Source organism: Ursus americanus, chromosome 14 (genome assembly GCF_024610735.1).
Source record: "Ursus americanus isolate L20-20 chromosome 14, mUrsAme1.1.p, whole genome shotgun sequence".
Classification (NCBI taxonomy): Eukaryota; Metazoa; Chordata; class Mammalia; order Carnivora; family Ursidae; genus Ursus; species Ursus americanus.
This window is the reverse complement of record NC_142140.1, coordinates 15,768,067-15,794,975: the sequence shown is the minus strand read 5'-3', so window position 1 is coordinate 15,794,975 and position 26,909 is coordinate 15,768,067. Positions and strand designations below refer to the sequence as shown.

The 26,909-nt window shown below is 35.6% G+C and overlaps 1 protein-coding gene across 1 annotated transcript in view; it reads left to right on the top strand.

Moving 5' to 3' along the window:
* Positions 1–26,909, top strand: part of CNTN6 (contactin 6) — a 270,310-nt gene that overhangs the window by 95,111 nt on the left and 148,290 nt on the right. The window contains 2 exon segments of the mRNA XM_045808106.2: positions 15,706–15,832; positions 22,211–22,386. Coding sequence (XP_045664062.2) covers positions 15,706–15,832; positions 22,211–22,386 — 303 coding nt within the window.

Here is a 26,909-nt window from a genome sequence, read left to right as displayed (position 1 = left end):
GATTTCATTAAGATATGCATTTTGTCAATAAGCATGAAACAGGATTGATGGATCAGCATGCTTACTTGTCACACTCTGTTACCAAAATTATATCCGTTATCATCAAGTAATGTACGTTTGGGATATGTGTCTGTCTTGCTATTCGCAGAGTTTTAGAGTGTTTTTCTCAGTTACTTATTTCTCTTTTTCCAAATGTTCTCCTTTTAGTTTGTTATTGTTATACACGTGGAATCAATGCCATTTCAGGCAGACATAATCTTATCTCAGAGAGCGACCAATGGGGCCACTGCAATATCTCAATGATAACACTTGGTTTTGTGGGGCTTTTTAACATCTTCACTGTGGGACATTTTAGAAAAGTGCTTTTAGGTGCTTTGTATACTTGACAGCATGCTGTTAGTTTTCAGAGGTTAATGTTGAAATGCTCAAAATTAGGGAAGTAATAGTGTCAAAGACCCAGAAGTTCAAAAGAGAGAATCTGAGTTTGCCTTTCAGTTGGTCCCTTAGCACCAACCTCATACCAGCTTGTCTTTTTAGTCCTGAAAATACAGATAATCAAAACCGAAGCACATACATACAAACAGGTTCTCTAGGCCCCATTCATTTCTCCCTTCCTCTTTGCCACCTGACTTCTATGCTGTTTCTATCCCATGCCATCGTTTTCTTTCAGTCTTCAGTTAACCTTAAACTTGGCCTTGTGTACCAATCCATCTTGACTTTGATAATGAAATTTCTCCTAAAAGAAAGATTTTCTGATTACCGAGTAAGGTTTTGTTGTTCTTGTTTTTTGCTGTTCTCTAACACATAACAACCTTAATTATGTCTTCTATTAAAAACTCTCCTTTCTTGGCCTCCCATATGATGGATGGGATCAACAGAATAATGGTGCCAAAGTTGTCCGTGTCCTAATCCCTGGAACATGTGAATATAGTAGGTTACACGGCAAAGGGGAATTAAAGTTGCAGATGGAATAAAGGTTTCTAATCAGCTGATGTAAGAGGAACTTTATCCTGGATTATCTGGTTGAGCCCTATATAATCACAAAGATCCTTAAAGGTAGAAGGAGACAGAAGAGAATCAGACAGAAATGTGAGTATGAAGGAATAGAGTAATTTGATGTAAAAGAACTCAATGTACTGTTGTTGGCTTTGAAGATGGAGAAAGGAGTCCACAAGCTAAGGAATGCAGGAAGCCAAGAGAAGCTGGAAAAGGCAAGGAAACACATTCTACACTGGAGCCTCTCGAGAAAGGGCTGCAACTCTACCAACACCTTGATTTTAGCTCATTCTGGAATTCTGATCTACAGAACTGTAAGATAATAAATTTGTGTAGTTTTATGCTACCAAGTTTGAGATAATTTATTATAGTAGCAATAGATAACTAATATAATGATTCAAGTAAAATCTCAATTTCTCATATAGACCTTCTTAGAATTTTTTGGCTCTTTTCTCTCTTTTGTCAATTCCAAAGATGTTGATGATCCCTGGTTTTCCATCTTCAGTTTTCCTTTTACTCAATTCCATGTTGGTGCTTCATTACAGAGCAATGCCCTTCAGCTCTGCCTTTCTCCCCAGCCAACTCCTGCTTATAGCTAGCGACTGGTTCTACATCTATGAGTCCTATGGCAGCTCAAATTTAATGTGTTTTAATGACATTTTGAATAGCAAAATAACGAATCTCAAACGAATATAAATGAACCCATGTGAAAGAGTTTGTTTAACCAACTACTTAATGTGGGAACCAGTAAAATGTTGCAACTTGTTCAAAGTAGAATTCAAAGAACCATGTGTGCATAGGCAGTAAGAAATGGTAAAATGGATTTATAAATGGATGCAAAGTGGTTTTATCATGGCTAAATTTCATGGTATGCCAATTATATCTCATGGAAGATGATACAAAAAAACAAAACAAAAACCTGGTTTATCCACACAGGAAAAAGAGGGAAAAAAAACGATTTCTTTGTACTGGGCACAATTCATTTGCATTTCAATGGTTAAGAATCATTTGCATTGTTAACAGTTTTCTTTTCCTTACATTGTTGTAAAATAGATAAAAGACATTGAAAGGCAGAGTTACCCCCCCAAAATGCACTGAACAGGAAACCCAGTAATCTTGTGTCTGTTTTGAAATCTTTCACAAATATTTCCTATGATAATGGCCTATCACATCTCTCTGCTCTGTCACTTTTCCATTCTTCTGATGGTCATTTTGTACATTGTCGTCTCCTCTCAAACTTCCCACACTTCCTCTCCCATCATCTGTCTCAGCTGGTAATATTTCTTCCTCCTTCCTAAGAAACTAAGGAAAATATCCGAAGATAATTTTAACACGCTTTCAACCTCACATATATCAGTATATTTTCTACCCGTCTTTATATACTCTACCTTCCCTCCTGTTACTGTGGAAGAAAACTTTCTAAAGCCACTCACTACAAAGGAACTGGATCCCTTCTCTGGCACTTCTTCAAGGGCATCACTCCAGATATTGTCTTCCCCTATTGTGCATCATCTTTGTTTTATACAATATTTTCCTTTTTTAAAAATTTTATTTATTGATTTATTTTTTTGAGAGAGACAGATGGCAACAGAGATAGTGAGAGAGAGAGCAGGAGGAGGGAGGAGAGGGAGAAGTAGGCTCCCTGCTGAGCAGGGAGCTGGATGTGGGACTGGATCCCAGGACCCTGGTATCATGACCTGAGCCAAAGGCAGATGCTTAACCAACTATGCCACCCGGGCGCCCTCTTGTGCATCATCTTGTTTACACTATACTGAATCATGTCCAGAAGCATACAGTTGTGTTGTAATATCTCATCTCAACAAAATGTGCCCTTGACCCTGCATCCTTCTACCCTAATTCTCTGGACCCTTTCATGAAAAAACTCCTACAATTTTTTTTTCATGCTTATTGTGTTAATTTCCTCTCTTCGCATTGCTCCTTGACCACACTCCATTCAGGATCCGTACTCCACTCAACTCTTGCTAAGTGCTCAGTGATCTCTACATTACTAAATCTAATGGTATGTTTTCCCCTCATCTTATTTGGCCTACTGTCCCTACTTGCCAAAGCTGACCACTCCCCATTCAGATGTACCAAATAAGCGATATCTTCCTTTGCCATATTTTATAAAATAATACCCCGCCTCACCCAGGATTCCTAGATCACTTACTCTTTATTTTTTCCATTGCACTTAATACCATCTCATGTACCATGTGTTTGTTGACTTACTTTATACCTCCCCCAATTAAAATACAAGCTCCATTAGAACAGCTTATTAGCAGGTTTTTTTCATTGCTATATTTTCCAGACACAAAGATAGTTTTTGCAAATGGTAATCCCACAAATAAATGCTTGTTCAATAAATAAATAAATAATGAATTAAACTTATAGCTGCTTTCTCATCTCCTTTCAGCCTCAGTGCTCTCATCTTTCTCCTTCTCCTTCTTCCTTTAACAGTTAAGGAAGTCTACAGATGTGCATTTTTGCCTTCCTCTTCACAGCTAGCTCAGAGGAATCTTTAATGCTCTCTTTTCCTCACCTCTCACTTCAAATCAGTTAAATCATTCTGTTGGTATTGCCTCTAAACACTTCAAAAGAGCTCTCACATTGTTCTCGTTCTCTTCATTCCTACTGACAATGCCCCAATTATCTCAGTGTTTTCAAATGTTTGATAAGTAATCTTTCTGACTTGTGGTTCTCTTCCTCTATCCATCCTCCAGTTAATCATTGATCTAAGCATGTCATATACCTGCTTAAAATTAAAAACACTTCCATGTTTTCTAACTGTTAACACATCAAGTTCAAACCTCTGTCATGTCATTTAAGGGCCTTCAAAATATTCTAAATATACCATTCCATTTCTATATTTCATTATTCTCCTACCTTCCAGACTAGTTATATTTTTTTGAGTGACAGATATTTTCATATCTTTATTCAAGCTAGTCTTAGAATTTCCTTACTACAACCTTCCCTTTCAAAGGCATTCTCATTCTCATTGTTTTACACATAGCTCAAATAATTCCTTTTCTGTCAGTCTTCTGTAACCTCTAGGCAGAATTAATCACTTCCTCTTTGCACTCCCATAAAAGTATAATTATGCTTTTAGTATAATACTTATCCTGTAATATTTGCAGATAGATACTTGTTTTCGTGTCTGCTTCCCTTTTTGGAGTATATATCTCAGTGACTTAGAGTGTGTGTTCTGGAGTCAGATTGCCTAGATTCAAAATTCGATTCCAACCAGTCTCTAACTGTCCAGTATTTGCAAAGTTACCTGAATCCTCTAAACCTCAATTTCTTTACGCATAAATTGGTATTTACCTGTCAGAGTTCTTGTAAGGATAAAGTAAGATAATTCATGTACAAGTTCAGCTTCATCCCTGGCACTTACCACATTGCCCATTTGCCCTCATTTGATTATAAGTTCCTTGAGTGCAATTTATTTATTTATTTTTGTATTATCAACACCTGAAGAAGGTTCAGCAATTAGAGCTAATAAAATTTGGTTGAACTTACTTATGTTAGACTTTATTACTGTGTACTGGCAAGATGTAAATAAGCAATGATGTAGAATTGTGTTTTGGTTTGGCTTTAAACTGCATACATCAACAAAATACAAAATGTGTGGTAATGCCCACTTCTTACTATGATTTACTTTATGATCTGTCCACTTCTGATGTGTCATATACTTTCCAGGTAGGCTTAATGCTCAGCCTTCGAATCACTAGGTCACTATAAATGCCTGACTGGACCAAAATACTGTAGGTTTCCATGTACAGATTGTATACCGAGTATATACCATTAGTTTTTTCTGCTTAGAGTGTCTGATATAAAAATAACCAGAATGATTCTATTATGTTCAAAGTAGCTTCTCAATTAGGAATTGTCTTCTCAAATGTCTGTTGCCTGAAAAAATATCAAGTATGGCCACTGTCAGGTAGATATTAAACTCCTCTTCCTCATTTTTGATGTTTGCTTGAATAAGGACTCACTGATTATCCAGATTGTAAAATGAATGCCAGTTTCAAAGTATGGCTCGATTCTAATTAAGGTTTGAATTTAAAGCTATTTTGAAACTTTACCTTTTTTCCAACTTATTGAGATATAATTAATATAACATTGTGTATATATAATTAATATAACATTATGATGTAATGATTTGATATATGTATGTACTGTAAAATGATTACCACATAAAGTTAGTAAACACATTCATCACTTCACATAGTAACAGTTTTTTTCTCTTTGTGTTGAGAATTTTTAAGATCTATTCTCTTAGCAATTTTCAAATATACAATATACTCTTGTTTTTGTTTTATTTTAAGATTTTATTTATTTAGTTGAGAGAGAGAGACAAAGAAAGCATCAGAGATAGCAAGAGAGAGCACAAGTGGGGAGGAGAGGGAGAAGCAGGCTCCCCCATGGAGCAGGGAACCTGACACTGAACAAGGAACCCAGGACCTGGGATCATGACTCAAGCCAAAGGCAGACGCCCAAACAACTGAGCCACCCAGGCACCCCTACAATATACTCTTGTTAACTATAGCCACCGTGCTGTACATTATACCCCCCAAACTTATTTATCTTATAACAGGAAGTTGTTCCCTTTGACAACTTTCACTGATTTCCCTGCCCCCCTCACCCCTCCCCACCTCCACCCTTTTCTCCCACTTTTTCTGTTTCTATGAGTTCTTTCTTTCAAGATTCCACATATAAGTGAGATCATACAGCATTTGTCTTTGTCTGGCTTATTTCACTTAGCATAATGATCTTAAGGTTTATCCATGTTGTCACAAACTACAGTATTTCCTTTTTCTTTATGGCTGAATAATATTCCATTTATGTATATACCACATTGTTTTTTATCCATTCATTCACTGATGGACACTTAGGTTGTTTCCATGTCTGGTGTAAATAATGCTGCAGTAAACATGGGAACCTACACCTTTGAACTAATTAAAATATATTTGTAGAATAATTACCATCAAACCATTGCTAGAACAAGGTTCTCTTTAATTAGAATTTAAAGGCCAATGTTTCCAAAACTCGGTTTCTCCAACCCAGCCCTCACTATACAGGCACAACAGTATATCTGTTTATTGGACAGCTAAACCTATGAGCCCCAAAGACTTATGAAAACGAACATCTGCAAGTGTGAATAATATGTATTTTTTAGCTATAAAACCACCTTTCTTTTTTCCTTTATTTTGAAAAACAGCAAATTTCTGAGCATCCTTAATGCTTTTTCCCTCCGAACCTAAATTCCTGAGAAGACATAATTGACCGTAGTCTTAAGTTAGGTTAAACAGGCTTAAGAGTGTGGTTTGGAAACTAACAAAGAGGCTTAGAAAGAAAACAAAGCCAGAGAGGACAGAGCCTCTTTTAGTCCTGAAAATATGCAGAACTCCAGTGGTTATACGGTAGTATGTGCAACCCCGGACTTTGAGTCAAACCCAGATTTGCGTACTAGCTCTGGAATTTCATAACAATGTGACCTTGAGCACTCATTTAACTTCTGTAAGCTTTAGTCAGGACCAGCTACATAACTGGCAGGGCATGGGGCAATCTGAAAATGTAGGGTTCTGGGGAGGCAGGCCTGGTAGTGGTGGGAGGAGGCACCAAGTGTTAGCCAAGGCGCCAAGCACTCAGTGCTCACCAGACTCTTCAGGCTTCACTTACTAAACTCAGATTTATGGCTAACAGTATCAAGAATGTTAAGGCAGTGCTTCAGAACATTAAACCAGAAATGCAGGACCATTCTAAGAGCTGAGCCTTGTGTAATCACATTGGTCATGTGCCCTGGTTTTATTTTTCTCTTCAGTAAAACGAAGTGAAGTCATCAAACTTTACTTATTTTTTGTGTTGTTCTATTATTAGTGAATTGGAAAAATTTTTTTAAGATTTTATTTATTATTTATTTATTTATTTATTTGAGAGAAAGAGAGAGAGGGCACCCGTGCATGAGCAGGAGAGAGGAGGCAGAGGGGGAGGGAGAGAATCTCATGCAGCCCCATCATGGAGCTCGATCTCATGACCTTGAGAGCGTGACCTGACCCAAAATCAAGAATCAGCACTTAACTGACTAAGCCATCCAGGTGCCCCAAAAATGATTTTAGAAATCGAACTTCTGCAGTAGAGGATGTTTAGGGAGTGCCAGGAGCCTGGGTAGGGAACTATATTGGGAGGGATAGGACTGTGACACAAAGATCCCAGGAACTTTCTATCCGGCTTTGACCTGGAGATATCTAGTCTTGCCCCTCGGTGAAACCTAAAATTTGCCCAAGTCCAAACAATGAGATTCAAGTAAAACCATGGATGATACATTTTTAAATTCTTTGTTCATTTAGATACGAGGCTTCTCATGTGCTTGAATTTGCCCCTAATAATTTCTCCTGAAAACAAATGTTTGACTGCCCAGGTTATTTGTGCTTTCATAGTTCTAGAGAGAGAAAAAGCAGCACAACAGTGGTTTCATTCTATTGCTTATTGTTTTGAATCTGCATTTCTAAAGTCTCTTTGCAAGAAACAGAAATTAGTAGAGTTGATGGCGCACAGAACCCAGAGGCTGGTCTCACTGAAAACTGCAACGAAAGATCAAAAAGCTCAGAGAATAAAGCCACTAAAGAGTGGCTTTATTTCAATTATTCTCTCTCCATCATTCTACTACTTGTCTTTCTGTCTCAGTATGTCTTTATATAGACTAGCATTCTCTAACTATTCATGAGTTTTATGGAAAAAATGGATTGCTCTACTATTCAAGTAACAATCAATGACTATCATGTCCTAGTATTATTCGCGTATTCCCAGAGAGAGAAACATAGCACCCCAGCAGGTCATATTCACCTTTGGTCCAGTCAACCGTGGCCAGAAGGGTAAAGTAAATCAAACAGGATGTTTTGCTATAAAAAAATTGACTTTTTGCTATAAAAGCTGACATGACTCTTGACATGGATTAAGAACTGATTTTCCAAGAAGAGTTTCGTGGAACTGTTCACAGAAGCCAAAATGTTACTGCTTTAAAAACAATTAAATGTTCTCAGTATTCAGGGGGATGACAATGAACTTCAGACACTGGTAGATTTAATCCAGTATTAGATCATAGGATATATATTTTTTAATTCCATGGAAGATGAAAGAGGAAGAAAACTGGGATGGAAACTTATGTTAATTTTCAATAACTGTATGGTTTTCTTTTAATTACCATTTAAAAGTATTTATTTTTCAGTGTACCTTTACTGCAGAGTTCTTGCTTTACTGTCAAGTAAAACAATTTTATAGAGTAGCATTATAATCATAGGTGATTTTATAATAGTAGGTATTATCAATACAATTATTTAGTTATCGTCAACACTGTTCCTAACCTCTAGTACCTTCTTAAAGTGAAAGTACTTGAAAAAGCATTTTGATTTCTTGGTTTTCATATCATATTGTCACAGTTTTAGCTGTTGTACAGAAAACCAATGTTGTCTTTGCTTTCTGACAGTATAAACAAAACAACAAAAGTGTGCTATTATTTAATCATTCCATTACAGTGTGAAAAAAAAAACCTGAAAATTTACTAAAAGAGAACAATTAGTTGACAAGCTAGACCTTTCACTGGTATGAACTCAAGCTCTTCAAATATTGATCATAACAAATATAAATGAATAAATAAGAAACCAACTGATGATAATTCACTAAGACAAGCTTTTGTGTCTTCCAAAATAATCCAGTTTGTTAGAAAATGTCTTGTTCTTAATCTACCAAATGGGAATGAAAATGTGTCTCACAAAAGGTATCGCAGGGATTTAATTTGTTAATTGGTATGTATAAAGGTCCTTTGAAAACCACAAATCACTCTCCCAAATATAAGGTATTATTAAATCAAGTTATACCCCAAATTTGGATTATATGAAATTTGAACAGCACTTTTCTTGGAGTGAAGGTAAAGGAAGGTAAATAAATGAACATTTCTTGTCTGCCTCTTTTGTGCATGGCACTATGCTAGGTAGTTAATATGCATTATTTCAGGCAGGTTTCTTCGGGGGGGCAGGAGTGTTGTTGGAAATTTCTACAAAAAGAACAGAAAAGCCATTTATATTCTAACACCAAAAATTAGATTACCACCTCAACTTATTTGTTTTCAGTTTCTTTCCTTCATTTAAAAAGAAAATCTGTTACAGTTGATGTTTGAACAATATGGGTGTTAGGGTTGCCAACCCCCTGTGCACTTGAAAATTCATGTATAATTTTGATTCCCCAAAAACTTAACTGCCGGTACTAGCCTACTGTTGCCCAGAAGACTTACTGATAACATAAGAGTTAACACATATTTTGTCTGTTATATGTGTTATATACTGTATTCTTATAACAAAGTAAGTTAGGGAAAATAAAATGTTATTAGGGCGCCTGGGTGGCTCAGCCGGTTAAGTGTCTGCCTTCAGCTCAGGCCATGATCCCAGAGTTTGAGTCCCACATCAGGCTCCCTGCTTGGCAGGGAATCTGCTTCTCCTTCTGCCCCCCACCCCACTTCGTGCTGTCTCTCTCTCTCTCAAATAAATAAATATTTTTAAAAATTAAAAAAAAAATAAAATGTTATTAAGAAAAACCATAGGAAACAGAAAATACATTTACAGTACTGTACTATAAATAATCTACATATAAGTAGATTGTGCAGTTCAAACCCATGTTGCTCAAGAGTCAACTGTATTTTCTTTGGTGTATTCCATGTTCATTTTAAACATTCAAACCATGAAAAATTATGCAAGCAAAATGAAAACCTTTATCCCAAATAAAACTCTCCCCCAAAATAAAAATTATTAAAATTTGATAAAATTGTAGCCATCTTTCTGTAGCATCTAAATACAGACGATATAGGTTAATATGTAGATAGATAAATGCATAGAACAATGCTTTTATAAAAATGGGATCGTATTATAGATACTACTTATAACATGAGGATTAAATTTTATTTTAGTTTAACAAAAGTAAAAATAAAATGAAGAGAATGAAGTAAAGGAAAGGTAAAGTAAAAATGAAGAGAATTTTGAACTTCTAATAAATTATGAGTCAACAAAGATATACATTTTTTATTTTTCTAGAAGATTTCTCTAAAATGTACTAAATAATACGTAAGAGGTTAGAGTGTTTATGCTTTTAAAAATTGTATATAAATATAATATATAAATTTTTTTCATCATTTGACTCTTTGCAATAAAAGATGATATTAGCACTCACACATTTTTTTTTAAGATTTATTTATTTTAGAAACAGAGAGAGAGATTGAGAGCAAGGGGGAGGGGCAGAGGAAGAGGGAGAGAGAAATTCTTCAGAGACTCCCTGCTTAGTGAAAAGCCACACTCAGGGCTTAATCCCAGGACCCTGAGATCATGACCTGAGCTGAAATCAAAAGTTAGAGGCTTAACCAACTGAGCCACCCAGGCGCCCCATCACTCACACATTTCTATCTATATTCCTTTATGACCTTTCATTTTTCTATTTATATTTTTATATTTACATTATCCAAGTTTATAGATTTCATATTCTGTTCTATAAGTAAAAATAACATGGGTTTTAAGTATTAGTTTTATATTTATATATATTCGAAGTGCCTCCTATTCCTCCTTCTTTCTTAAGATTTTATATTGGTTTGTTTTTAATTGGATGGATTTCATTGTTAAGTCATTTCTTTAAGAATAGTCATTTATGTTACAGTCCCTGAAGGTTTTTTTTTTTTTTTAATGTTAAAGAATTTTGAATGCCATTATACTTGGAAGATAACTTGGTGGGTGATAATAGACCTGTCACCCTTTTATTCAGAATATTGCAGACTTTCTTCCCCACTGTCCTGTGGTATACAAGGCTATCATTTTAAGATATAGATTAATTTAATATTTTCTTTCACTCTTTTAGATGATATTGTGTTTCAGCCTGGTCTTGTTAAACTTTTCTTAACTTAACTAACACATGCCTTGGTATTAAGTGCTTTCTCTTAAATGTCCCTAGGAACATGGTATATTCTTTAAATACATGGGAAATTTTTGTTATGATATCTGCTGCTGATATGTTTGTTTTATTCTCTATCTCAATGACATCAAAGATTTTATGTTTGTTCATCTGTATCTTTCTTGTTCATTGTCTATTTTTCAGTTGCTTTTTACCTGTGCTTTTTCAACTTCATTGATTACAGTTACCTCAAAATGTCCTTTATGTCAGTAATTTGACTTCAGCAGGTATCTGTTTAGTTTCTTACCTATTCTAATTGATTTGTTAGTTCTTTAGTGATGCTGCTTGGTTTGCGATTTGTATCCTTCCCTACATTTGCAACCTTCTGATTTATCTGATTCTATTGCTTGTTTTTTCATTGCCATTGAGTTATGTTAGCTTTTTCTGAATTCATTTTCTTACTCTATAGCATGAAATAAATTTGAGAAATTTCCTAGATTGGTATTCTGTCTATCTTTGGCATGCTATGTTTTTTACTTTTATTGTTGCAGCATATTTGCATAGTTACTCTTCCATTTCTTTTCATTTGCTCATACTTAAGGAAATGTGTACAGACAATTCATGTATTACTTTAGGGAGGGATATTTCTTAACTTTTGTCTCATCATATCAGGGACTTTTTTTTTTTCCTCCCCCTTAGCTCCTGTTTGGAAGCTGGATACATCACAAGTACCCACCTTTTATAACTTCAGAGAATGATGGGATTGAGGAAGTTCAGTCTTTATTGGGAGACTTGGGTACTTCTCTATATTTGAAGGTTTTTATTTATTTATTATTTATTTATAAGTGGTGTGTAGCAAAATTATTGGTGGAGGAGTCATGGGTATACTTCACTAGGGAGATGTATTGTTTATCAGAGTTGGACTCTAGAAGTTTTACCAAGTGAGCGTATAGGCATGAAACTATTAGTCTGTAAAATACAATCAGCTTTACTCTTCACACTTCTCTGCTTCACTCTCTGGTCACCATACACTCTGTCATTCCTCTTCTGGCTGAAGAGGAAAAAGCCTAAAATACATTATGTATATACAAATGTGCTTAACTTCAGGACTGGAGGTTGTTATGAGAGTTCTCAACATTTTGTCATTTCACCAGGAAATCTCACTGGAGGTAAGGATGAGAATAAGGAGTCCAAAATTCACTTCTCTGAACAGGGCAAACTCTTCTTGCTGCACCATTGTTTTTTTTTGTTGTTGTTGTTGTTGTTTGCTTCTTTGTTTGTTTTGATTAAAGTCAACAGCATTGGGATTTGTCCCTTTTCTTGCTCAGACATTGTTCATTTCTGTTGTTTACTTGTTGTTTATTTGCGTTATAATTTCTTGCCATTTCATTAGCTGTTGGAGTAAAAAAAGCCTGTATTGCATCCCCAGTCCACTCTTTCTCAACTAGCTTTTACAGCCACACAAACACATAAGACTAAGTATTGCTGTTTTACAGCTGAGAGTTAAGTAAATTGTCCATCATTCTGTAGCTAGTAACTGATTAGGCTAGAATTAAAACCTGTCTCCACTTCTAGGTTATTAATGGAGTATACTGAAATTATAATTGAAAATAAAGTCAACAAAATAATTTATTTTACCTGGGTGCAAATATTTTGGAATACTAATGGGAAGGAAGTAGATCTGAATGGATAATGAAAACAATGAAGAAAGAATCAGGATACCCAAGTTTAATTTCTTGCTGTCTTTTAAAGCAGATGGTGCATTTGGAAAAAAGATGATCCAATTTCCTGGGTTTCAGTTTCCTTGACAACGGTGGTGGTGATTGTTGTGATATGGTGACCACATATTTACTTGTACCAGGAACAATATGATGGACTTTATAAGCAGTATATCATTAAATCTCAAAACAATCATTTGATATATATATGTCTATTTTACCAACGAAGATACTGAGAATTATTCAAACCCACTAAGGCCCATTTGATTCAGGGGCACGTACTCTCGCTCTCTCTTTTTTAAGATTTTTTTTTATTTGGGGGGGGAGGGGCAGAGGAAGAGGGAGAGAGAAAGAATCCTCAAGCAGGATTCTTTCCCTGCAGAGCGAAGCCTGATGTAGGGCTTGATCCCAGGACCCCAAGATCATGACCTGAGCTGAAATCAAGAGTCAGATACCTACTTAACTGACTGAACCACGCAGGCATCCTACAGGAGCACATACTCTCAACCACTAGCTCTGTTGTCTTTCCATACCAAAAGTCTGGCCTGAATGGTCTACCAACTTTGAGATGTAGAACTATGGTAAGTAGAGGAGATGACCATGCTCTTACATGTCTCTCAAGTATAACTATTAGAGTTCTGGACTGGATGTGCTAAAATTAAGTATTAATATGATGAGATTTATGCTTTATGTTATTCATTTCAACTTAAAAAAACAACAACAACAAAACAGCATTTCACCTTAAACATGAGAATTGAACTCTTCATCCTCCTCTTTCCCTTCTCTTTTTTCTTAACAATTCATTCTAAATGGCCCTGAAGGGAGCTAAGTAAGGTATGCATCCACATGAATGTGGAAGATGAGAGTTACAGCATCCCAGCATAAGGTCGTAGAGCCTGAGAGAGATGAGAAAGGTATCCTTGCAGGGTAAATGGTAGGGCAGTGGTGGTTCAGTGGCTAAGTGGCAGAGCTCAATAAAGGTGATAAGGATACCTACAGTGGTATAGTCTCACCCAGGATATCAGAGTCTGAGAACGCTCAGGAAGGTTCCATTGCTAGGAGAGGGTGATGATGGTGGAAACCTGGATTCTGGTGTGGGAACCAAGCAGGACAGTCTCCATAGAGAACGGGTGTTCCAGTATGCATTGTTATATCTGCAGGATGAGAGAAAATTATGCACCATGGAGTATGACTGTGCACACTGTGTCAGAGGTCAAGTGGAATGAAAGAGAATCCACAAAGGAGGGGCGCACTGCACAAGGTCCGAACCTGAGTGAGGTGAGAAGGGAGGGAACAGCCCAATAAGTGGTTCCAGGGCAGGTGTGGGAGTAAACTTGGGAGCACATGAGAGAACCTGTGTAGGGTGAAGAGGATCTTTACAAAAAGAAGGTGGTGGCAGTAATTGGAGATTAGTTATATACAGGGGAATTGAACAAATACATAAATATGTCTGTACATATACACACATGCTGAGTGAGAAGGCCTCAGAACAAGAACAGCTCAATAACATTGAGTACACTTAGCATCCAGATCATGGTTTCTAAATACCATTTTCTAATAAAAGAATCCAGGTTTTCTTTGGTTGAGGGGGGAGACTATTTCCATGGCCAGGTTGGAGAAACACAAGATAATTCTGGAACACTTTCTTGTACTAGAAAGTAAGGAAGAGTTCAAAGAATGATAGGCACATGTCAAAAAGACAGACCACATGAAATGGGCTCCTGCTGGCCAAATCATTGACAATTTGGTCATCAAAATGATATTAATGGATTATAACTTGTTTAATAAAATAAGAAATCATGGATTCACACTGATACAGTAGATCATTTTGATAGAAATACATTATTAAAACACTTAAATGTTTGATGAAAAACAGTATATTTGCATTGTCTCCAAATCCCTAAACACAAAATACTTACTAATTATGAAGAGGAAAAAAGTGGACACCTGGGTGGCTTGGATGGTTAAGTGTCTGCCTTCAGCTCTGGTCATGATCTTGCGGCCCTGGAATCAAGCCCTGTGTCAGGCTCTCTGCTCAGCAGGGAGTCTACTTGGCCCTCTCCCTCTGCCCTTCTCCCCTGCTTATGCTCTCTCTCTCTCTCTCTCTCTCTCTCTCTCAGATGAATAAATAAAATATTTTTTAAAAAGAGAGAGAGAGAAAAAAATAACTTTATAGTGAGGTCTGGCAGGCAGTACCTTAATCAGTGACCAAAGTTAACTTTAGCAGTTTTGGAGCAAATATAAGTCCTGAACCACCGGATAGGACACTGTATAAAGCACACCGTATTCCTGAATCTAATACTACTGAAATAGCAGACACTAAGGTGCACCCAGCTGGGGAGGGGAATGGAGGGACAAAGGGTAAGACAGTGTGATCAGTGTACTCTGGCTGGTGGAGGAGGAGTCTTTTTCAAGGTGATAATTTTTAAAAATAGGAGCCAATTTTCACTGGTTTTATTATTGTTTTTTAAAGTCTTTATAGACCCTTTTTATTACCTGTATGCTCAGCATACAGCTCCTACCAGGGCCACTGCCCTGTCCTTGGTAGCTGACTGCTCAGACAAGCCAAATTGAGTGAAACTTTACCAAATTACTGCCTTGTAATCTTTAGTGATGTCAAAGTCAGAAAAATCAAGGAAAGAGTAGGGAACTATTCCACATTGAAGAAGACAAAAAAGATACAATTAAATGAAATCTGTGATTCTTGACTGGATCTTTTTGCTATAAAAGGTTTTATTAGGAAAATGTTGAAATGGGGCCTGAGGATTAGATACTAGTACTCAGTCAATGTTTTTTTTTTAATTTGATTGTTTTACTGTGCTACAAGAATGTCCTTTTTAGGAAATACAAAAGGTTTTGGGGATGCTGTAGCATTGGTTTGCACAATTATTCTAAATGGTTCAGAAAAAAAATATTTCTTTGTACCATTCTTATAAGATTTTCTATGTATTTGAGATTGTTTCAAAATAAAAGTTAAAAAAAAAGTATATTGACTTGATATGTAATACAGAGCGGCATTCAAACCAGGGTCAAATGTTTTCACATGGTGTTACTCTTCTGTTTTCAGGTGCTGGTCTTTTGAGTCGTCCTATTTTTACCCAGGAGCCACAAGATGTTATTTTTCCTTTGGATTTATCAAAATCTGAAATCATCCTGAATTGTGCTGCCAGTGGTTACCCTTCACCCCATTACAGGTAAAGTCCTACCTTTGGGCACCACACTGTTTTTTTCTTTGTCTTGAATGTAAAACATACATACAATAAATTGCTTAGACTTACTGAATTTGAAGGGTGCAGCTCAGTGATTTTTTACATAGGTATACAGCTGGGTGCCCACCACTCAAATAAAGATACATACATTTTCAGTATCTCAAGTGCTCCTTCATGCTACTTTCCAGGTGATAACTACCCTACCCCCAGACCAGGAAGCACTGTTAGGACTCTGTTTTAGTCATTAGATTGACTTAGAAGAGTTATTCTTGAGATTGGTGCCATGCAGTGCCATGTTGTGGCTAGAATTGAGAGGGGGAAAAAAAAAGAAAGAAAGAAGAAAAAGGAAGAAAGGAAAGGAAAAGAAAAAAAAATGGAAAGGAAAGATGGAGGGAGAGAAGAAAGGAATAAATAGAAAAACAGGTAGAAGGTAGCACAGGAAGACAGGAAGAAAACAAAGATAAAGGACAGGAAAAGCAAGGAAAGGAAAAGATTTAGTTCCTCAATTTGAAAGACTAAAGTAGAAGCTGCCTGCTTCCCCCTATTTGGGGCTACAGGCTCAGTTGCCCCATACACAATGACTGTGAAAATGTTCCCCTAAACAATTTTAAACAAGATGCAGACTTTTTATTTTATCAGATCAATTTCTGTGACTCCACTGGCATAGCCCATTGCCCAAAAAGCACTGATTTCAGAAACACATGTTGAAGACCGCTATGTATCCTGTAAGGCAGAAAAAGAATTTTTTTACTGGGCAAGTAGAAAAAAATTGCGTTTGTTCCTCACATTATTACCTGTTGAATAATAGGAAGCAAGAGTCAGTAATGTTTCTGTTCTTACAAGGTTACAATAAAAGCAGAGGGACGCCTGGGTGGCTCAGTCGGTGAAGTGTTGGACTCTTGATTTGCTCAGGTCATGATCTCAGGGTCATGAGATCCAACCCCGCATGGGCCTCCATGCTGAGAGTGGAGACTGCTTAAGATTCTCCTTCCCTCCCCCTCTGCCCCTCCCCGACTCTCAAGCGTGCAAGTGTGTGCACGCGCACTCTCGCTCTCTTGCTCTAAAAAAAAAAGGCAGAATTTGATCCACATTGTGAGTGGAATTCACAAATTTAAAAATACATACATGTATATACCATGCTTGTGTAGATAATAAGGACATTTTATTGGTAAGAACTGAATATACAATGTGACTATCAGAAAAGACAATAAATATTAAAATGACTCTTGTAGCTTTGTGTTCTAAAAGTGTGTTTTATGTGTCTTAATTTTTAGCAGTGAAATTGAATCAACACACATGAAAAGTAACAATTTCAGTCCATTTTGGCAAAATAAACTGGTTTGGCCTACTTTTTAATGTTGCGTTAGAAATACCATATTTATATGTATAATTACTTTGATCTTAAAATGTCTAGATTATTTTAATTTAATAAGTGGTTTAAATGCACAAAGTTAGAGGCAACTCTCACCTTGTATTTTGTTGGGCTACTTCAGCATTTTTTTTTTTAACAACAAAAGAACTGAAAAGCTCTGTCTTCTCATTACTTACTAAAGCTTCCCTGTCTTTAACATACCCAAACGGATGAAGCCCATCTGTTAGGTGAAGATCATTTACTTTATAAATTGATTCTCTCAATTCAGGGTTTGTATGTTTGTTTGTTTTCCTTAAACAGTAGTTGGTCTTATTTGATTTAACATATGGTTAAATATATGAAAATCTGATTAATGCATTTTTCACACTTACCTGATACTTAAAGTTGTAATTTTATTTTTGAGAGCTAATTTGATTGATCATTACCATTGGTAGGTTTATTAGAGAAGAGGAAAAAATACATATAAATTCCTGTGAAATAAGAAACATTTGCTAAATATAGATCAGATAAATCATCAGTCAGTCATATAGTTATATAATTGGCTTGTAACAGGCAGAAAGATGTAAGTTAGTGGTTCTCATGATAATTTGCTCATTAGTTTTTACTTAGGAGGAAATATTCTGAATGAAGAGACTACAAATTTCACTGTTGTTAAAGGCTTCTCTTTCTAAGAGACTTATAAATAAGTAGGCTGAAGACAGGTAATTTAGCTTCTTATTTTCAATCCCCTTAACCTGGTTTAGCTCGTCTCTAATATTATAGTATAAAATACTCATAGGCAAGAGGCTTTGGAAAGAGAGTGAAAAAAGGGCTGTTTTTAATGCTTAAACATCAGACTTAGACCCAATTTCCATGATAATAAAGCAAAGGGCAGAGATATTTCAGATAATGAACGTTAGCAAAAAAATGTGGAATTTTAGTTTTAATATGACCCTTTCTAACTAAAATTTTATTAAAAAGACTCGTTCATAAACTTAGATTGTGTGTGTGCGTGCGTGCGCATATGTGTAATAGAGGGAAAATCTTTATGGTAGACATTCTAACATTATTTGAGATCATTTGAATATACTGTGAAGTCATGTGAAAGAGCCCTTGATTAGAATGAAGAGTTATCATTTCTAGTCACAGCTCTGATATTTAATGTGTGATCTTGGAACAATCATTTTTCTCTCCTGGTATAAGCTTCCTTATCCATAAAGTGAGGGTGTGGTTGATTTTAAGACATGTTTTCCTTCTTTTTTTTTTTTTTTTTTAATATTGAGTATATATTTCCAAAGTTAAGAACACTTTTCCTTGACATACTACAATATCACTATCATACTTAAAAATTTATCAATAATTCATTAATATTATCCAATATTCTCTAGTATTCGGCCTTCCCAGATTGGTTCATACATATTTTTTTCTAGTTGGCTTGTTAATATTGATTTTTAAACTGGGATCATGACTTGAGCCAAAGGCAGACATTTAACTGACTGAGCCACCCAGGCGTCCCCAAATTGATTTTTAAATTAGGTTATCACAATGTCCAAAAAATAGCAAGGAAGATTGTGTGGCTGGAAAAACCAGACCTCAATACTAAGTTTCGCAGCCTCACAGAAGAGGACAAAAGCAGAATCAGAATCAAAGCATCAGTTCAAGTAAGTGAGAGAAGGTGATCAGTGGTTAACTGGATAAAATGAACAGTCTGCTGCTGCCTGCCAGAGATCCATAGGCCTTGTATTTTTCACTTTACTTTGTTTTTATTTTTTTTTTCCTGCCCTCATGTAGTTTATTTTTATTTTATTTTATTATTTTATTTTATTTTATTTTTTAATTAACCTATAATGTATTATTTGTTTCAGAGGTACAGGTCGGTGATTCATCAATCTTATAAAATACCCAGTGATTGTTATATCACATGCCCTCCTTAATGTCCACCACCCAGTTACCCTATCCCTTCCACCCCATATTTTCCATCTTTTAGTAATTTCTCTTTAGGAAAAGAAATCTCATGGGGGAAAATAAGCAATATCTAAAGCATAACTTTAGAAATAGTTTAAAAGCAACTTGTCTTCCAGTCACTTCCATTGGAGTGAACACATTCACAAACAGTGCAAGTGTGAACAAATCTTTTCCATGGAAAGGATCACTCTTAATTTTTTTAAAGACCAGGTAACATGTGAGAATTAAAGAGGAAGCTTTGTGAAGGGGAGGAAAATGGGTTACCCAAAGTTGGTACTTGGGTGAGACTGTTTACACTTAAAAGTCTAAGATAATCAGATAGCAATGAACATATTTCCAGCTCAGAATATTTATTTTATTTGGGAAAATGAAGCAACACACACATAAATGATTTCTATGCCAGATACACTCTATCAGAAGAAGGTCTTTGGATGTCATTGAGGATTTCTGACAGATCTCCTCTTGACCTGATCACCACAGGAAGTTCCTTTTTCTAATTTAGTCTGCTCTACCTTAGTCGTGAAGATATTCTTAATCCGAGAAGGTCGAGGTGTCTTTGAGTAAAAATCGTAATAGTAGTCATTCTGCCCTTCTATTCTTTTCATTCATTTTCTCACGTCATCTTCTTAACAACCCCATGGGATAAGGCAGGATATACATTATTGTGCAAGTTTTATAATCGATGGATATGACTTCTGGAGAAATTAGATGACTCATCTAGAGATACACAGGAAGGGAATGTCAAAGCTAGGCTGAGGACACTTTCCACAAAGTCAGTGGTGTCAAATTTAGTGCACATTAAAATCACCCAGAGAAACTGTTACAAATTTAGATTTTTGGAGTTCTCCTTCATAAGTCTAGGGATAGGCTCAGAAATAAGCAGTTTTAACAAGCACTCAGTGTAATTCTAAAACAAGGCCTAGTTCTGAAATACACACACAGACACACAAACACACACACACAAGCACACACGTATTATCTAGGGACAACAAACATAGCCCCCAGCCATTATATTCTTGATACAGGGCTTAACTACTTAATACTGAAGGATGTTCTCCAGAAAAAGGTCAAGATTTTAGTTCAAATTCATTATGTCTCCTGGAATTAATATGATATTAATGCAGATGCTGAAAATAATCATTTAAAACATATTTCCTACTTTGCATTGTACAAAAACTCTCCTGGGTGTGCAATCCTATCAGTAATGTGTTTATGACAATCACTTGAAATCATTAATACTATTTCTCCATTGATTTAAACATATTAATTAGGAGAAAGCCCACACCAGGAGCTGAACCCCTGATCTATATGCACAGTTTAATAATCATTGTACCATAGTGATTAAAATGATTATGGGGATACTGTGAAAAATTCATTTGCTGCAGCTAAGCCAACAACTTTGAATTTGTGTTGAAAAACAATTACCAGGCTTAATTAGGAGCATGTAATGATGACAGCAGTTATTTCAGCGATTGATTCCAAAATTAAAGAGAGCTGGCAAACTAAGTGTGGTATATCCTTTGCTTCGAAAATGAAAGGGAACATGGAGGTCCAAAGATCATGCCCTGTAAGCAAATTGTGAAAGACAGTATTATAGAGCTGGGAGAAGAATATTAGAGTCTTGGGATAGGCCTTAAAAAAAAAAAAAAAGAAATTCTATTTTTTTTTCCTCCTAACATTGAGAGCAAACAACTGTACATATTTCTCTAGAAAAAAAATTTGACAAAGTTCAGGCAAATGAAATACACTGGTTTTGGCTGTTGTCTTTCAAATTCTCTTTATTAGAAGGAAATTGAGGTACACCAGAATTGGCTAAATAATTTTAAAATTGATTGAAAACCTCTGACTGATTTGGTATTTGGTCAATCACTTCTCATCTTCAGTAGGGTGGAGAAGTACCTAAGTTTGTATTTCTTTTCTACTATGGTAGACATTTGCCATACTCTCTACACTGGATTTTTCACAATGTTCCTAAAGAAATCAATGATGTTTGGAACAATACTATAAAATGTAATTTCTTTCTTATAGTTAGCCACCCTCATCAAAATTTTTTAATATGATCTTAGCATGAAAGGGAAAATTGTAGCAAGATTCTGAAAATAACATGGTTTGGAAATTAGCTATGTTCCATAGGGTAAAGTCATTCGTTTGTTTTTCTAAAAGTTAGGGGGCGAAAGGTGGGGGAAGTAGGTTTGGTTAGAGATAATTACTGGGTATTAATTCATCTTAAAATGGCCAAATGTAATTTTCTAAAACATCTTACAGTTCTTTGAAAATAAATATAACTGTAAGGCCCTTCTACTTAATTCATGTACTAAAGGATTGTTGACTAATAGGTAAGCCAAGAGACTTTTTGCTTCCCAAAATAAAAACCTCCCAAATTACATTTGTTTTGTTAAAGTATAATTTTAGGTTGGCATTTCTAAGTACTGTTGAAATACATTCAGCATGATTAATTTTCCAAGTAAGAGACTAACAGAAACAATCATGTTCTAAAGTAGGCAGGTTATTATTGTTTTGATATCAGCCTCAAATTGGCATTGGAAAATCTTTGCTGGCTTTCTTTATGCCATTTGTAATCTATCCTTTTTGGATTTCTATCTCTAAATCATTTTCAATGTCCAATTTTTTTAGTATCAGTTGTCGGGGTTCAGTTATAGTATATGTTATTTGAAAAGTCGCTAAAGGAATAGAATGGCCAGTATTATTGACTGAACGTCTCAGTTTTATTTCTCATGTCAAGAGTTGTGTTGCCTCTTTGTACACATTTGGGTAACTGTTTGTGATTCATAGAGTAGAAGATCTTTCAAATAACCTAGTTATTAATATCACTGAGCTCCTGAAACTGAAGGATTGTCTCCACGTGTAATCATGTTTGTTGTTTGTTGTTATTGTTGTTGTTTTAAATGATCCTAGCAAATACATACGTACATACATACATACATACATGCGTAAATGGTCCAAGCAGTTACAACTGCATGTTGTTTAAGACTAGGAGTGTTCAACTTTGTATGTTATAACATAATTTGATTTTTTTTCCCTTGAAGGTGGAAGCAAAATGGCACAGATATAGATTTTACCATGAGTTATCACTACAGGTTGGATGGAGGCAATTTGGCAATCAGTAGCCCCCGTACAGATCAAGATATTGGCATGTACCAGTGCCTGGCCACCAACACTCTGGGGACGATTCTGAGTCGGAAGGCAAAGCTCCAATTTGCATGTGAGTTTATGGGGAAAAATCTAATCCCTGTGTTTTTTTAATACAATATTTTTTAATATTAGGAAAAAAATCTGGCTTTGCAAATCATCTCTTCTTTGAGAGTGATTAATTTATGGCGATAAAAGTTTTAACTGTGCATTTTATGAATTCAGACTCTTGGGGATAGTCAAAATCCTCTTTAAAAAAAAGAGAAAATATCAGTGTTATTATATTTTATAAATTATATTTAGAAACGTCTCTAAAAGTTCCAGATATAAATATTAAGAAAAAGATATATGACATATTACTATTTTTCTTTCTTCTTTTTTTTTCTTCTTCTTTTGCATTATATATTAGTGTGCAGAACACAGGAAGAAAAAACTGAGGGTAGAGATGTTTTCTGGGGGAGGTGGGTGTTCTCCCAGGAAAAGTGATTATGCACCCACAGTTTGATGTAGGTGGAAATAAAGTGGTTGCCAAAGGCAGGCTTTATATTAACTGTAACAATGTCCAGCTGCATCACATAAATGTCATCCAAGTAATTACCTTGGTGACATTTGAGGACATTAGCAGATGAACAATAGACATATTGCCTCTTATATCCTTTATATGTAGTGTTTCCAGGGACTGAAATGTTTCATATTGAATCCAGGAATAGCCTTGATTGAAAGTAATTATATCTGTTGATGTAGATGGAAGAGAAGCCTTGAATTTCTCTCTCTTTTTTTTTTTAAATTTCTCTCTTTACACTTCCTCCCCAACCCCTCCTCCACCCCTGCCCACCTCAGAGGATATATCAGGAAGCCAAAGAGTTAGCAGCTAATCCTTTGGGTGCTCATGGAAAGGTATATTCTGTCTGTTACTTTGAAAAAGTAATTGTTTTGAAATTTTAATAATAAAATATATATCCAGAGCCTACCTTTCAGAACTACTGTACTCATCAGTAGATACGTAAATTAGTAATTGAGTCTGTTTCCCAAAATTGAGTAATTGAGTCTTGTGTTCCAAAATCCCTTGCTTCATATACAGTTCCCCTTATGTTGGCCATTTTGGGAATGGTCTTGTTTCTGAATATGTGTGTGTTTATGTGCATGTGTGTATTCAGTCATATGTATATAAACACAAGCATTATATAGGTATATACACACACATATATATGTATGTGGTTATACATACACAGACACACATATATGTACACACATGCATTGCTAAATTTATCTGACTGTGTTTGTATATGTGGAAATAGAAAGATAACACAAAAGTTTTTGGAGCTAAGTGGAATATGAACAAAGGCTGGTGGCTATTTTGAAACATAGGGTAAAGATAATCACAATACTTGATTTCTGTATTTTGTGTAAGATTATCATTTGGAAAAATAAAAGAGAACAAAATGCTCATCAGAAACTTATATTGTAGAAATAAATAATACTGCAGAGATTTTTGAATGATTCTGCCACAGTAATTATTTATTTCTCTTGCTTGGATAGGATATGACCCTGGAAGATACACATGATTTGGATCAGATTCCATAAGATAAATTTGACTTTCTGGTAAAGGAATATTCACACAGCACAATTATTTGTTTTACCTTGAGTATCTCTAGACCTATGGATTCTATCTATTCATGACAACAACTGAATACCTATATGTAAAGTTAATGCACTGTGATTAACAAAACTGTAGATTTCCTCTTTTCTTCTTCATCCCTTTTTTAAAGAAAAAAAAATTTTAATTCCCTACATTATTGTTTCTCACCCTTTTTCTGTTTTAAAAATACATGTAACCAGGGACACCTGGGTGGCACAGTTGGTTAAGCGTTCAACTCTTAGTTTTGGCTGTGGTCATGGCTCTGAGATCGAGCCCCCCATTGGGCATTTCACTCAGCATGGACTTTGCTTGAGATGCTCTCTCCTTCTCCTTCTGCCCCTCCCACTTGTGGGCTCTCTCTCTCTCAACAAATAAATCTTCAAAAAAAAAAAAAACTACATATAACTAGGAGCCTCTTTAAGTTACAATATGTTTGCTAAAAAAAAAGAAAAGGTTTAAATTAAGAAGAAATTACATGTGTCTATTTGGATGAGTGGGAGAAATCAAATCTGTCTTTGCTGATTTTCCTGTCTCTTCATAAAATGTTCCTTCTGGGTCTAAGGTGTATGATTGTTGATCTCTAACAGCATTTCTTTCACTATTCATGCAGAAAGCAGGATGGCCTATATCCACTAACTGGTCTTTCTTCTGCAAACTTAAAGGATTTTAGGTTCCAAGTCTGAAATTTAGAGAAACAAAAACAAGAACCACACCATCCTGTCTCTCTGTCCAGGACCTGTAGTGGTGCCATATGCCCGTAGTGTTTCCTGCTGGGTCCAGGGAGAGATTTACTTGAGTGTAATTATCTCTCTTCATTTGAACCAATCCTAAGCATAACCAGCACATTTTAGTAATTTAGAATTATTTCCCTCCATCTCCTGTGTCTCCTAAGTACTCTGTGAACTCACTTAAGTTGGTTGTTCATTCTGTGTAGTAAAGTACAGCTTAAAAAAACTTGAAAATTCCAGATTTATCTTTGCCACCCAGTGTCATACAGCTCTCCGTGGTTTACTCAAGGATCTTAGGAATGAATCAAAAAAGTGTTGATGACTTACAGTCCAGGAGCCTCTATTTGCAAATCCTTCTGTTCTAATCTCATTTTAAAATATAGGATATTAATTTTGTAATGCAGACTTTCTGAAGTTTCATTCTACAAAATTACATTTGTATCCACATGTAAATCTACAGACAATTTGAGAAATGTTTATTCTTAAAGAGAGAAAGGGAAGAGAGAGAGGGAGAGAGAGAGAAACAAGAGAGAAAATGGTAGAAGGGACATGCCTAATCAAGAATAAATTTTCCTATGAAAACACACTCGTTCCTATGAAAGAATCACTAGTCATTATGAAAATGTAAATCAGAACTATAACAAGATACTGCCTGACACCCATTAGGATGGCTGTTATTAACACACACACACACACACACACACACACAAACATACACACACACTGGAAAATAACAGATACTTGCATGGCTGTGGAAAAATTGGAATGCTTGTGCATTGGTGGTTAGAATGTAAAATGGTAGAGCTACCGTGAAAGACAGTATAGCAGTTCCTCAAAAAAAGTTAACGAAATTACCACATGACATAGCAATTCCACTTCTGTGTATATACCTCAAAGAATTAAAGGTAGGACTCGAACAGGTATTTGTATACCCACGTTCATAGCAGTAATATTCTCAATAGTTAAAAGGTAGAAACAACCTAAATGTCCATCAACATAAATAAAGAAAATGTAATGTGTGTTTGTGTGTGTGTGTATATACAATAGAATATTATCCAACTTTTAAAAAGGAATAAAAATCTGATACAATATGTATGAACCTTCAAAACATCCTGCTAAATGAAATAAGCCAGACACAAAAAGACAAATATTATATGATTTCACTTATCTGAGGTAACTAGAAAGGCAAATTCATAGAGACAGATGGCAGAGAGGTGACTGCTAGGGACTGGGTGGAGGGAAGAATCCGGAGTTAGTGTTTAATTAATACAGAGTTTAGTTTGAGAGGATGAAAAGTTCTGGAGATGAATGGTAGTAATGATTACACAATCTGAATGTGTTCAGTTCCACTAAATTGTACACTTTAAAATGATTAAAATGGTAAATTTATGTTATGTGTCTTTTATTACTATTTTTTAAAGAGTATCATCAGAATTCAGTGGAATAAAGTAATCATTTCCATTGCGTTTTTTTTCTGCATCATAGTTCTTAAAAGAAAAGAAAAAGAGTAAGTTTTTCTTATTAGGTATCTGTTCTGGTTCTTTGACACAGCAAGTAGAGTCTGAATGCTAATCTCCAGCCAAATGGAAAGTTCCTGAAGTGCAAGACCTGTACCTTCAGTTTAATTTGAATTCCTCACTAACACCTTCATAAATTTCCAACAAATCCCATTTTGGTAAAGGCTTTAGGTAGGTTGGATAACAATGGTAGTTGAATGCTAAGATTTTCGATACAGACAGATCTGAGTTCAATTTCTATCTCTGTCAAATATCTAGTTGTAAAATCAGGCTACCTCAGCAGTACTAAGCCTCTGTGATGAAATGTATACAGTGGAAATGACAGCATCACCCACAGGACAATGACCTGGATTATCTGAGGTAATGATTGCAAAGCCCCGGTGATTTATAGGCATTTGGGAAATGGTAGCTGTAATTCTTGCTGTTTTTAATTACCTCCCTCAATTTGGCCAAACATATACATATTTCAAACTGCTATAGTTACTCATAGAAAAATCTTTCCATTTACATTTTAAAACTTCCTCCGGACTAGTTCTTTCTTCTCTTATTTTCGAGACTTTTAGGTGCTTTGACATATGTTAACCTTCTTCAGCCAGGCAACTAGCATAGGAGATAGATGCTATTGTTGTTTCTATTTTACGGATTAGAAGACTGAGGCTCACTGAGATTGGGGCTTTTTAAAGTTCCATTGTTAGAGAACCAACTGAAACTT